The sequence below is a fragment of the Chelonoidis abingdonii genome, chromosome 2 (genome assembly GCF_003597395.2).
Source record: "Chelonoidis abingdonii isolate Lonesome George chromosome 2, CheloAbing_2.0, whole genome shotgun sequence".
Taxonomy (NCBI): domain Eukaryota; kingdom Metazoa; phylum Chordata; order Testudines; family Testudinidae; genus Chelonoidis; species Chelonoidis abingdonii.
The window spans coordinates 139815392-139828515 of NC_133770.1; the positions used below are offsets into that span (position 1 = coordinate 139815392).

The 13124-nt window shown below is 38.9% G+C and overlaps 1 protein-coding gene across 3 annotated transcripts in view; it reads left to right on the top strand.

Moving 5' to 3' along the window:
- TRIO (trio Rho guanine nucleotide exchange factor) overlaps positions 1–13124 on the top strand; it is a 457553-nt gene that overhangs the window by 403963 nt on the left and 40466 nt on the right. For all 3 annotated transcript variants that reach the window (XM_075062688.1, XM_075062687.1, XM_075062686.1), the window contains exons 36-42: positions 1362–1532; positions 4778–4873; positions 8085–8233; positions 9029–9095; positions 10150–10253; positions 11022–11091; positions 12473–12562. In XM_075062688.1, the coding sequence (XP_074918789.1) occupies positions 1362–1532; positions 4778–4873; positions 8085–8233; positions 9029–9095; positions 10150–10253; positions 11022–11091; positions 12473–12562 (747 nt within the window). The remainder of the gene's footprint in view (positions 1–1361; positions 1533–4777; positions 4874–8084; positions 8234–9028; positions 9096–10149; positions 10254–11021; positions 11092–12472; positions 12563–13124) is intronic.

A 13124-nucleotide genomic window follows, 5' to 3' on the forward strand; every position in this document is an offset into this window, starting at 1 on the left:
GCCATACCGGCGCCACTCCAGGGGTCGACCTGCCGGCCCACCGAGTGTTGCTAGGGTAAAAGTTTCTCCGACGAACGTGCACGCGGCGCGCGCACACCTAACTGGAATGGATATGAGCAACACATCTCGAAGAACAACAGTTACAAAAGTGAGTAACCGTCTTTTCTGGTATGAGATTAGGACCCATATCCAGTTGATAAAGATACAAACTGGGCCTGATTATGCTTTCACTAATGTGTGCACAGTTCACATTGAATCTTGTTCCATAACAGAGCATCCAAGGGCTCTACTCACTTTGTATGTTAGTTCACCTTTTCTTTGACCTGAATCTGACCAGCAGTTCTGATGGTTTTCCTACAGAATATAGATAATGGAGTCTAATTTCTAACTAAGTGGCCCAACGTTATTATTTTTAGTGGCTTTTTGTCTTATTTTTCTTTTGCTGTTGGCATATTTCATTTTCAACTTGGAGAATTGGTGATGCAAGTAAAAGTTGAAAGGAAATGGAGTAGAGGCGTGGCACCATGATGGTGTAGGAGCTTTGGGTTTGGGAAAAGTGTTGTTCTCCATCCTCAGTGCTGTAATGTAGAAAGAGACCCTTCTCCCAAGGTAATAGTGGCAATTTTCTCAGAAGTAGCTACACCCCTACATTCCTGAGTGTGGGGAAGAGCGGTAGTGTCCTATCAATGCCCTGAGGTGGAGAGAAGTTAGTACAAGTCATTCCTTCTTAATGTGAAGGGAATTGCAATATCCTGTAAGCTATTTTTTTCGCAGACCAAGGATTGAGGTCTTGTTCCTCGTGTAGCTTACAGGATTGTTTTCTACCCAGAAAACATTAAAAACAAAGTATATGGTCTGTATTCACTGTTTGAAGGAAAACCAGTGATGAAATGTAGGATTTTGTTAAAATATCCCATATTTTAATACTATTTTGTACTCATGTCGCACCTTTCAGTTTGAGGACATGAGTACTCTACAGATGCCAATTCTGTAGTTAGGTATGTTGGACCCATTTTACAGAGGTAAACTGAGCGGAATCAAAGTCCCTGATGGAACGCAGCAGTCAACTCCCAAGCCTCGGTTTCAACCTTTTCTGTGGTAACACTCACACTGATGTTCTTGCAAGTCACTTGTACTCAGTGCATCAGCCCAGTTGTCTTACTTGTTGAACCCGTCATAAACTGCATCTCCTTTAAGGTAGTTAGATTTTTGCCAACTGTCTCTATCTCTTGAGACGTTGATCTGTTTAGCTGTCCCTAGGCTTGCTGGAGATGAGCCTTCAGAAGTAGTCCAGCTTCTGAGAGACAACTTCCACTTACTCTGCTTTATGTATCTTATGAATGTCTTGATCTTCATTGCAGAGAGGGAGGAATGAGGGGCTGAGCAGTGGCACTCTCTCCAAATCCTCCTCTTCTGGCATGCAGAGCTGTGGAGAGGAAGAAGGTGAAGAAGGAGCAGATGCTGTACCACTCCCCCCTCCAATGGCAATTCAGCAACACAGTCTACTCCAACCAGACTCCCAGGATGACAAGGTAAAAAGGGAAATAGGGAAGAATCTCACATGCTGAGATATACTTGATAACTTTTAGAGTGTCTTAAAGGGATTTGCTATAGAGAAAATATCTGGAACATCAGTAATTATATGGGTACAATTGAGTGCACAATTACAGAAACCTTAAATGGTTGTTTTAAAAAGGACCTTATAGCAAAGGTAGGGATGAGCAGTTGATCTTAGTGTGCACAAAGGAGTTCTAAGACACACACACACGTCCCTTCTGAGTGGCTTCACATTTTTGTAATACTTCATGCTTATATATGCTTAGTCTTCCCCCTTTCCACTAGTTAAGAGCTGTTGTGGGAGCAGTTAACTTTCCGACTGAAACCTTTTTATCCTGTAGGTAATTCACAAAACAATTCCTGTTATCCTCAAACATGGAGTTTTTGTTACAAACATTTTCCATTTGCACAGGAAGATGGTTTTTCATGTCGATATAAAGTCATGTGTCCATTGTGAGCACACCAGCGTTTCCTCAAGTGCTATAAAGCCTTGATCCACGTTAGTGACTTGCTGCCTGAAACTGTTCAGTTTAACAAACAAAGCCAAGTTTAAACTGAGAGTGCAAAACTGTATCTGAAACCAGTAACTGGTAAGTTTTGGATAGAGATCATCAATCTGCCAAATGAATCATATTTTCATATTTTCTTGGTTAAAAAAAAAATTTCACAACACTCTCGGGTTTTCAGATGTTTTATTTCGATTTTCAACATGAATTAAATTTTTATGGGGCAGTCACAAAGCCTGAAAATAGAGGATTTTAAAATGGAAACTATTGACTTCTGCAGCATGGACCTCACCTCTAATCTCATTTCGTCCCCATTGTGCTCTTTAAAATACTTAAGTGTTGAAATACATGGTATGAGCTCATTGTTAGTGAGTTTTATTGGCGGTTCTTTGCCTTTCTTAGTAAAGCAGATTTTTTTTTCCAACAGTTTTTCTTTCTCTCTTTCACTCTTGTTGTTTTCTCCTGGGAATCTCAATCATAATTTAAGTAGACACTTTCTGGATTGCAATGGGGTTTTTCCATGCACTGCATGCACCAGTTTCCTGCCTTTTTTCTGAACTGGAAACCGTCTCAATACAGGAAATGATGGATGAACATACTGGGAAATACTTCTGAGACCAAATCAAAAAAAGAATTACACCCTTCAAATCTCTTTATTCTTTTAAAAATTGTTGGGTTTTTTTTTTTTTCCCTGCTGGTTAGAAAATTGTCTGACCCTTTGTGTGCTAGAGTTGCAGTATTGTTGGTGAGAATCATGTTTTTAAAAACTCTTGCTAGCAAACTGCTAACATGATTTCTTAACCAGTGTATTCAGTAACTGTGATACGAATAACACATACTAACATTGCCCTTATTGTATAGGTCCATCTGCATTACAAATGCAATTATGTCGGAGGAAGCCGTGTTATAATTTGGGCTCCTTTCATTTTGCATTTTCAGTGTAGATTGGATCTTTAGCACAGTGTTGTGTAACGAACCAAAAGATAGGTTTTGCCCTCACTTGCCAGATTATCCATGCTTGCAAAAAAACGTGTTTGAACGATGATCTGCCTCATGCATTTTCAGCACTGGTTTAAGCAGGACCTTGGAGAAGGATTTACTTTGTTTTAATATGAATCCCTTGGAGGACAGAAACATGCTCCCGTAGTGTTTCTATCTGTCTATAATAGACCAAACCTTGTACTCAAACACTGCCAACTTCATGATAGTTTGGATTCTGATCCACATCCAGATTTAAACTTTGTCTTGGACGCATGTTTAGGACATAAGTTTTGTCAAGTTGTTCTTAGTAGCACTTGGCAGTGGGATTGTGACATCTGGCAACATCTGCCCCAAAGGCCCATTGCATGTGGGCTTGCTCAGTTTTGGATGTATATGCAAGCACCAGATATGAGGCCATATTGGTTTCTCTAATATCACTAAATAACAGACTCATTTTTTTCATTAGCATTTCTTGTATAGTACACATGCTTCTGTTTGGAGAATCATTGCACAATTCATTTATTGCATTGAATAGCAGCTTATGAGTTTTTTGCATTTATTTTTGGATAAATAATATTGATGTTTCGGTACAGTTGTTATATTGTAAAACTAATTATTTTTTTTTTTGTTTTTCTCTTTTTGTAAATTTTGACTGTAGCATTACGTTGATTTGTGTTCTGTCTCTGCTTTGGCTCAATTCCCTTACCTTTCCATTTAAAGTTATTTGTGATTCCCTCATCTACCCTACCCTATGTTCCTTTCTCAGCAAGGCAAACAAAAGCACACCCAGATCCTTGTTTTCAATAATGGGGTTGAAAACCACAGTCAAGAGCATTCTGTTTAAAATCATTATGAATGTAATTTCTTTGTCTGTCCAACATGTTTGAAACATTTGCAGAACCATTTAACCTGTGTTGCCTGAGGTATATCCGTCCTTTCCTTAATATGAAGTAAAGTTCATATTGTACCCTGTTCCTCTTTCCAGTTATTTAATGATACATGTAATCTGCAAACCAGCTGTGTGTTTGCTAATTACGGAAATTGAATTTAATAGCCCTCTCCCAAAATCCTTTGCTGTGAATACCTTTTACCCTCAGTTGTAGCTATGAACTGGCATTTTATAGCTTGTGAGGCCAGAGATCTTCTATACTCTGCACTTACCTTTGGGGAAAATGGATGACACACAGAATGGTGAGCTTGATTTCCCCCATTCAAGCTGGGAAATATACCCCAGCTCCTTTTAGAAATGTAAATGTTCTTGATTTAGTTTTATAGTTTATTTTTTAATCCTTTCAAGGTTTGTGTGTTGTAATTATTTTTACAGTTGCTTCTTATTTATATACAGAGTTGGAAAAATACTTAAATTGTTCTCTATCAATCAGGTCAGTCACTGCAATCTGTATGGCTATCCTGATAGACTTTATAATAGTCAGCAGTTGAAAGTTTCCCAAGGATATTTCCCAGATCTATAATGTGCTAAAGAGAATTATGAAGTTACATCCTACTAATTGAAATAGATTTAAACTGTGCATGGACAGTTATCAATGTGTATCACGGTTTATTTAAAAATTTTAGATTCCAGTTGCATAATTATAAGGAACCATTTTATTCTTAAATTAAAGGGAAATCTTTGCTGGGTAGCTTGACCTGAAAAGATACTTGAGAGCTGACTCTTGACAGCCTATGACAAACTAAAGTAAACTTGATATTTTTCCTTTTTTGTCATTGCACAGGCATCTTCTCGATTATTGGTACGCCCGACCAGCTCTGAGACACCCAGTGCAGCAGAACTAGTCAGTGCAATTGAGGAACTCGTCAAAAGCAAAATGGTGAGACTGATTGGAAGATACATATGATTCAGAAGCTAAGGCAACTCCAAACTGCCCCGCTGCATAAAAATTCTAACACACTTCCCTATGAATTCCAACATGTAGCATCATCCATTTTCAAAAGCAGTCTCAAAACTTTGTGCATGCAAAGTGGCATGTATTCATGAATGTACGAGCATATATGGAATATACATATATTCAGAGAGAAAAGATTACCAGGCAATGTGAAACCTACATCTCTACCCCAATATAACGCTGTCCTCGGGAGCCAAAAAAATCTTACCGCGTTATAGGTGAAACCGTGTTGTATTGAACTTGCTTTGATCAACTGAAGTGCGCAGCCCCGCCCCCCTGGAGTGCTGCTTTACCACGTTATATCCAAATTTGTGTTATATCGGATCACGTTATATTGGGATAGAGGTGTACTTGTATTGCATCGTATTTGTATTGCAGTAGCATCTAGCAGCACAATCAAGGATCAGAGTTCCACTGTGCAATACCCTGTATATAAACTTACATTTTAAGTCCCTGCCCCAAAGATTTCACAGTATGTCTTGTCCAGGGACAAGTGAATGAAACAAGCCAAGAAGAGAGTTAACTGTAAAGCTTCTATTTAAGATGTTCTTTCATTACCTCACACTAGTTTGTTTGCTCAAGTAAAATACATCAAAAATATGAGAGTTTTATTGCTATTTGAAGAGACAGAATTTAATACTTTGTAAAAGCATACTCAGCCATCAGTGTTAAAGTAATGTAGAGCTTGGTTTGCAGAAGAGTACTTTCATCTCATGTTTTCAGGTGAGAGACAGACTATTTCCAAACTCTTCTTTATTTGAATACCTTTATGATGCAGAACCAGGCACATCTTCCTCTTGCTGAGGACAGTACTGACTTCGTTCTATGTAGTAATTCTTTGTTAGCTTGTGTATGCATTCCTACTATCTTTTTGGTTTAGTTTTTACTTCATTATACAGGAAAAGTAGAGGATGTATTTTTAAATGTGATACTCTGGAAAACTAAATCAGATTTTAATAAATAAAACTGTCTGTGATTAGCAACGCTTGTTCAGCACTGCTAGCTGTTTTAATGATTGTTTTATGTAGTCTCAAGTGGTGATATCATTCTCCCATCAGATTATTCACCAACACAGATCAGTTTCTCCTAGTATTTGGGCCGTCTGTGTATGAGGTCAAATCCTACTGGGTTTTTATTGATTTCAAAGTCTTGAATAGTGCATCTGACTCAGCAGGGTATGGCTCAGCTGCATCTTACTGTAATGTTGGGGGAAAACATGATAAATAGCTGCAGCATGACCTGACCCTATGGGTTGGAGTAAAACTGACTTAATAAATACTTTCTAGAACAGTCTTTCACGCAATGTCTCCAACACCCCTCCTTTTCCAAAACCATATAAAATGATGTTTGCTGTCTGGTTTCCAAATGCAAAGGAACTGCACCCTCTTTCAACACAGAATTTGCCCCTGATTTTGAGAGTTCATTTGAAGAGTATAAATGACAGTTACTATTGTATGTAGTGCAGGTGTGAAGAAAAGACAGTTCTGTGAAACCAAAGGATTAAAAGTGACCTGCGCTTTTTTTTTAAATTGGTCTTGTGCAATTTTTTTTGTCTGCTTTGAAACATATTGAAGACCTTAAAGGAAGGGGCGGGGCCTCAGGCAGAAGGGGTTGGGCTGGGGGTCAGCTTCCCCCAGGCAGCCCATCCACACTGCCTGGCCCCACCCCAGGGCAGCTGCCCCTTTTGCCGCCACCTGTCGACGGCCCGAGGGGGGGCAAAAGGGGCAATGATGTTAAAGCACTCCAGTGTGGCTTTAACATTGTTGTCCTTTTTGCCGCACCCCCCAACCCCTCCAGTTGGCAGCCCTGCCAGTAGGGTCCCTACCAGCAGAGTGGCCAGTGGGAGGAGGGAGGGAAGGAGCAGTGACGTTAAAGTGCTGCCATGGCAGCGCTTTGACGTCGGCTGCGTATGGGCCGGTACCGCCTTCTTACAATACATTGTACCACCCCTGACAAACAGAGGCCACGTCTACACTGCGCGCGAAAATCGATTTTAGATACGCAATTTCAGCTACGAGAATAGCGTAGCTGAAATCGAATATCTAAAATCGATTTACTTACCCGTCTTCACCGCGCGGGATCGATGTGCGCGGCTCGCCATGTGGATTCCGGAACTCCGTTTGTTTTGGTGGAGTTCCGGAATCGATCTAAGCGCGCTCTGGGATCGATATATCCCGTCCAGATCAGACGCGATATAACGATCCCCGAGCAATCGATTTTAACGCGCCGATACGGCACGTAGTCTAGACGGGGTGAGAGAGTAAAACAGAGTTACTGCCCTGAAAAGCTTAGAGTGTGTTTGAAAGAAAGAGACAGAAAACAAACATGCTGAAGAAAAATTATTCCTGAACTTCTTCTTATGCCTTATAACAAGGACTGGCAACCTTTGGCACACAGCCCATCAAGGAAATCCTCTGGTGGTCCGGGACAGTTTGTTTACCTGCAGCATCCACAGGTTCAGCCGATCGCAACTCTCACTGGACGTGTTTCGCTGCTCAAGGCTAATGAGGGCTGCGGGAAGTGGCAGCCAGCACATCCCTCAGCCTATGCCGCTTCCCGCAGCCCCCATTGGCTTGGAATGGCGAACCACAGCCCGTGGGAGGTGTGATCGGCCAAACCTGCAGACGCAGCAGGTAAACAGACCGTCTCGGCCCTCCTGGGGGCTTACTCTGGTGGGCCACGTGCCAAAGGTAGCCGATCCCTGCCTTATAAAGAAGAGGGAGAGGTCATCTCTTCGGAGGGGGTGAGTTGTTGGGTTTTTGAGAGTCCCCTTGAATTTTTTTCTGCCCTTGTTATTTAAATGCAATAGTGAGGATTTAAATTGTTCTAACTTCATTATAGTAATCTCTGTTAAAAATTCAGCATTTACCAACAGTTACCACAGATTTTTCCTGTAGGTAGAATAAAACTGGTAACAGTTGGACAAATTTTGACTTTTTAATGGCAACCCTAGAGTGTTGTCTTATTTTTTTTAACTCACTAAGGTAATGTAAACATTTGGGTATAAAACAGGTTCCATATTTTTTAACAACTGTAAATGTGTATTCATTTTGTGCAGTACTTTGTGCATTTAAAGACAGCATGAATAGACGGCAAGATGAATAAATATTGCAACATTTTATGAATACGCTTTTAGGCACTGGAAGATCGTCCAAGTTCACTGTTGGTAGACCAAGGTGACAGCAGCAGTCCATCTTTCAACCCTTCAGACAACTCCCTTCTCTCTTCTTCGTCACCCATAGATGAAATGGAAGAAAGGAAATCCAGCTCTTTAAAAAGACGACAGTAAGACTGGCTTACAAATTTATATTTCCCCTCTGTTCTCAATCAGGTAACATTTATAAAGTCCTTTGCATCCTTTCAAAACAGTCTATTTTAATTTAACAGAAGAAGTAGTTCTTTTCCTCTTCCAGCTTGCTTGTTAGGCATCAAATGGATGATTTGGTTCTTCCTGAAAACCAGCTATTGTTCAAAGAGAATTCTCAGGCATATTATTTCCAGTACTAAGTTCACCCAAAAGTCCTGTCAAACATGTCAGTTCCAGCCTTCATGGAGGAGGATGCTGGCTTTTAAATGTTCTCAAAGGTATTTTTAGGTTCCAAAAACCATAAATCATTGCTTTTTCCTGAAACCGTCTTTCTCTATCTTGAACTCATATGGTAGTTGGGAAGATCCAGAAATATTTGTTGACGTTTCAGCTGGTATTGAAGATTAATTGTATGTGTGTCTGTGTTAAAATAATAGACATCTTCAGTTTGTTTGCTTATGAATCTCGTGCTGTTTTTTGTGAGTCAAATATTGGAATTCTTTTAAATTAATGTTTTAATTGTCCTGACCCATGCAGCAAAAGTCCTGGCTGCTGCTGCTATGGTTTAGTAAACACAAGAAGTAAGAATGCCCTGAAGACAGTGAAGCATTCAGATTCAGAAAGTCAGATGTAAACTCTGCCTTACTAAGTGTGCATAACTGAAAACCTGTAAAATGTTGTATGCCCATTCTTAATCCTCTTTTTAAGAACTTTTATCCACATGAATACATTTTTCTCCCTGAATCTTTTTTCACCTTTCCCCCTCCTTGTAGCTATGTCTTACAGGAATTAGTGGAGACGGAGCGAGATTACGTCCGAGATCTGGGTTATGTAGTTGAGGTATGTTAGTTCAACCTTTCTAAATTGCTTTTATTAATCCCATTGCCAGTCATCTTTGTAGCTCGCACACTCTTCTTAGAAAAAGAAAGGGTCTGCTTTAGGTGTGGGTTTTTCTATAGGAATTTAAGAAAAACAGGATTTGATATAGAATTCCCAGTGTCTCTCCTTCACTCTATTTCATGCATCCTTTTTTTCCCCTTACAAGAAGATTAGTTCTTTATCATTCATGTTTTAAATAGTGACACCGAATAACATCTGAAACAATAGGCACAGTTTAATTAGTTGAGGCAGTGTGGTCTAGTGGATAGACCGCTGGACTGGGACTCAGGAGACTTGTCTTCTACTCCTGGCTCTGCTACTGCTCTATTGGGTGACATTAGGAAAGTCTCTTCCCCTCTTTGTGTCTGTTTCCCATCTGCAGAATGGGGATTATGGTGCTGACCTGCTTTGTAAATTGCTTAGATCTGCTGATTTCCTCATTTAACTACTTCCAAATGTGTTCCAGAAAATTACCTTTTCCCCAAGTTTAGACATATTTCTTAGAGGAACTGGTTAACAGGTCTGTTAACTGGATTAAAAACCATCTCCTAGGTGAGGCAGCAGCCCAGCCCAGAGTGTTGAATAAATATCAGGTTTCAGAGTGGTAGCCGTGTTAGTCTGTATCAGCAAAAACAACGAGGAGTCTTTGTGGCACTTTAGAGATTAACAAATTTATTTGGGCATAAGCTTCCGTGGGCTAAAACCCATTTCATCAGATGTATGGAGTGGAACATGCTTTGATTTCATGTACTTGTGGGAAGTGAAAATACACTGAAAAATGAAATAAAAAAACTGGCTAAATTTAAATGTAGTTGAGACCTTATTTCAATAAAATTGTTAATTTCACAGGTAAATGCGCTGCTACATGTAATATTGGATTTTTACACCCTATTGATTAAGTGACTTAAATAAGAGCTTGCAGTTTAAAAATTCTTAAGCTCCTTAAAGAGAGAGAGAGACAGACCCACAGTTTAAACCTGGACATTTCACAAAGAATTGCTCTGGATTGTTTCAGGGTTACATGGCACTTATGAAAGAAGATGGTGTACCTGATGACATGAAGGGGAAAGACAAGATTGTATTCGGCAACATTCACCAGATTTACGACTGGCACAGAGAGTATGTATGTTTTTAATTTAAGAATTATCTGTTACTGGTAGAAAATAATTTTATAACCTACTGAATGCACACAAAGAAAAACCCTACATCTATACAATAGTAGATGGCAATTAGTGTTTCAAAGGTTATAAAAACAAGTAACAAGAAATTAAGAGCAGCTGGTCCTACACTTTTCCAGTTAAAAATAATTTCTGAGTTGAGACTATTCCTATAGTTATTTGCATGGAAACTATTCAGAATAAATATGTAAACATATCAAGCATTTGGATTGACCTGTCTTGTATAGGTAACATTTAATGTGACTACTATTTAGTTGATCCTATTAAGAATGCATGAAGGAAAAGAAAAAAATCCTGTATCTTATGCAGTAACGTGTGGTACTTACCTATTCTTCTGACAGTGAGAGGCTATGCTGTGAATGGTCAAAAACAGTTTTTATTCTCAAATTTCAGTAGTGGTGTAATTATGTGAGCACATCAAGGATTCAGAATGAATAGAAGAGAAATTTGAATCCCCATAGCAAACAAAAGGATTGCAACGATGAATCACTATGTTGCTTCTTTTTGTTCTTTACTTAAAAATGCCACTTGCTTTGAAGCCCTGCAATATATTCTTTATATAGGCTTCAGTTGCAAATAGGACATGCAGTAATCAAGGATCACAGCAGTGAAAAGAGTGCGGACACAAAGAATGCAACCACCACTTTGTTTTAACATTACCTGTTGCCGTATAATGTGGTACAAGCTAAATGATTTCTTCTTTATTCAGCTTCTTTTTAGGAGAATTGGAGAAGTGCCTTGAAGATCCAGAAAAACTGGGATCCCTCTTCGTTAAGCATGTAAGTACAAACATCCTCTTTCAAGCAGGTAGTGCCAATGGCTGGTATTATTAGTGACTAACCTCTCTATATGAAGGATTTATCTGTGGAGCAGCATAGGTGAAAAGTCCAGTAGAATAAAATAACACAGGGTAAGAGGTAGAGACACAGACTTAGGTTAACAGGGAGTCTAATTTTTGTTAACAATTTTCTCCATAAGAAGATATTGCAAACAGGGTGCCTGTCTCTCAACTCAATCTCAGCTCCTCTTTTAGGAGGCTGTAGTTTCATATGACCAGATGAAAAAAAAATATCCTCTCAAATTCTAATGCAGTACTTACAGAGTAATAAAAACTCTGGATGGAAAAGATCTGTTTGGCACTGGGAGAACTGAGTGACCTATGCAGGTTTGATTTTGTAGCTCTCTATCTAGTCCAGGGGTCGGCAGCCTTTTGGAACTGGTGTGCCGAGTCTTCAGTTATTCACTCTGATTTAAGGTTTCACGTGCCAGTAATACATTTTAACATTTTTAGTAAGTGTCTTTCTATAAGTCTATAATATATAACTAAACTATTGTTGTCTGTAAAGTAAATAAGGTTTTTTAAACATTTAAGAAGCTTCATTTAAAATTAAATTAAAATGCAGACACCCCCCCACCCGGACCGGTGGCCAGGACCCAGGCAGTGTGAGTGCCATAGGTTGCCTACCCCTGATCTAGTCTAACATCATTTGTCTCCTTTTAACACTTACCTTGGAAGAAAAAGGTACAAGTTTAAGAGCCAGGAATTCATGAATTCTAATTCTGAGCTTTCCTCTGCAGCATTAGACAAGTCACTCACCTCTTTTTCCTTCCCTCCTTGCCGTAAAATGGAAATTAAAATAGTGCACTACACTTGGACACCACAGTAATCAGCACCTTAGAAGTAATTGAGATAAATAATATCTCAAATGCTAATGTTGTGAAATACTTTGAAATTCAAAGTATTATATGCAACCCAATTGTCTGTTTTTCCATGAGCTTATCATTCTCAGTGTCTCAATGTCAGGTGTATTTGTGTGGATGTTTGTGTAGTACCATGTTCAGATCTATAACTTCTGCATGTACAGTTATATTTTTGGGTCAGAGGTATCCGGTTTTCAACTAATAGTAACTCTTAGATACTTCAGACTATTTGAGGATTTTTCTTTTCTGGCTAGTTCTTAGATTTGTTATGTTTGAAGTATACCTGCTTATTTGCTCTTGATACAAAAGTTAGTCTACCAGAAGACAGAATGACTCTTTTAAGGTAGAAGTATACATTTAGATATGTGTTGTTTTTTTTTATTATACTCCATTTCAGCCTGTCACTTATTTTCTGACTGCAGTACATTATCTTTGTGTCTCTTTGTTTGTTCTTCCTAGGAGAGAAGGTTGCACATGTACATAGTTTACTGCCAAAACAAACCAAAGTCTGAGCACATTGTCTCAGAATACATTGATACATTTTTTGAGGTAAGTCTCAGAGAGTAACATACATTTTCAGGGTGGAAGTTGGGTTTAATTCCAAATTATGAGAGTTCTTCTTTGTTCTTTAATTTTGTTGCTCTCTAAGAAATAGATTAGCACCGCCACCACTACCTTCAGAAGGGAGCTGCTGGTATTCAAATTTGAGCTAAATTCATTAATACCAAATGAACGAGCTTCACTCTTGGTAGGTCAAGGCAGGTGTTGTTAATGTATTATACTTATTGTTAAACAGTAATGCAGACAGAGGGATGGATTACAATATGGATGCAAATGTGAAAATTTGATTTCGCTATACAGTATTTTTGAGACTCATCAGAAATTCAGATACTGTAGACAAAACATGAGGTGTTAAGACAAAACCTTTAGCATTAGGTTTTGTCTTACAAGTTTGTCATAGTAGCTTATGTTCAGATCTCCTGCCAGTTCTGCAGATCAACCCAGAGGGCCTTATATAAGGTAGAAAATTTGACAGTAGAAAAAAATAAATAAACTAAAAAGCAGATGATATGAATTATAAAGGTAATTTCTGTTCATTCTATAATTAGGG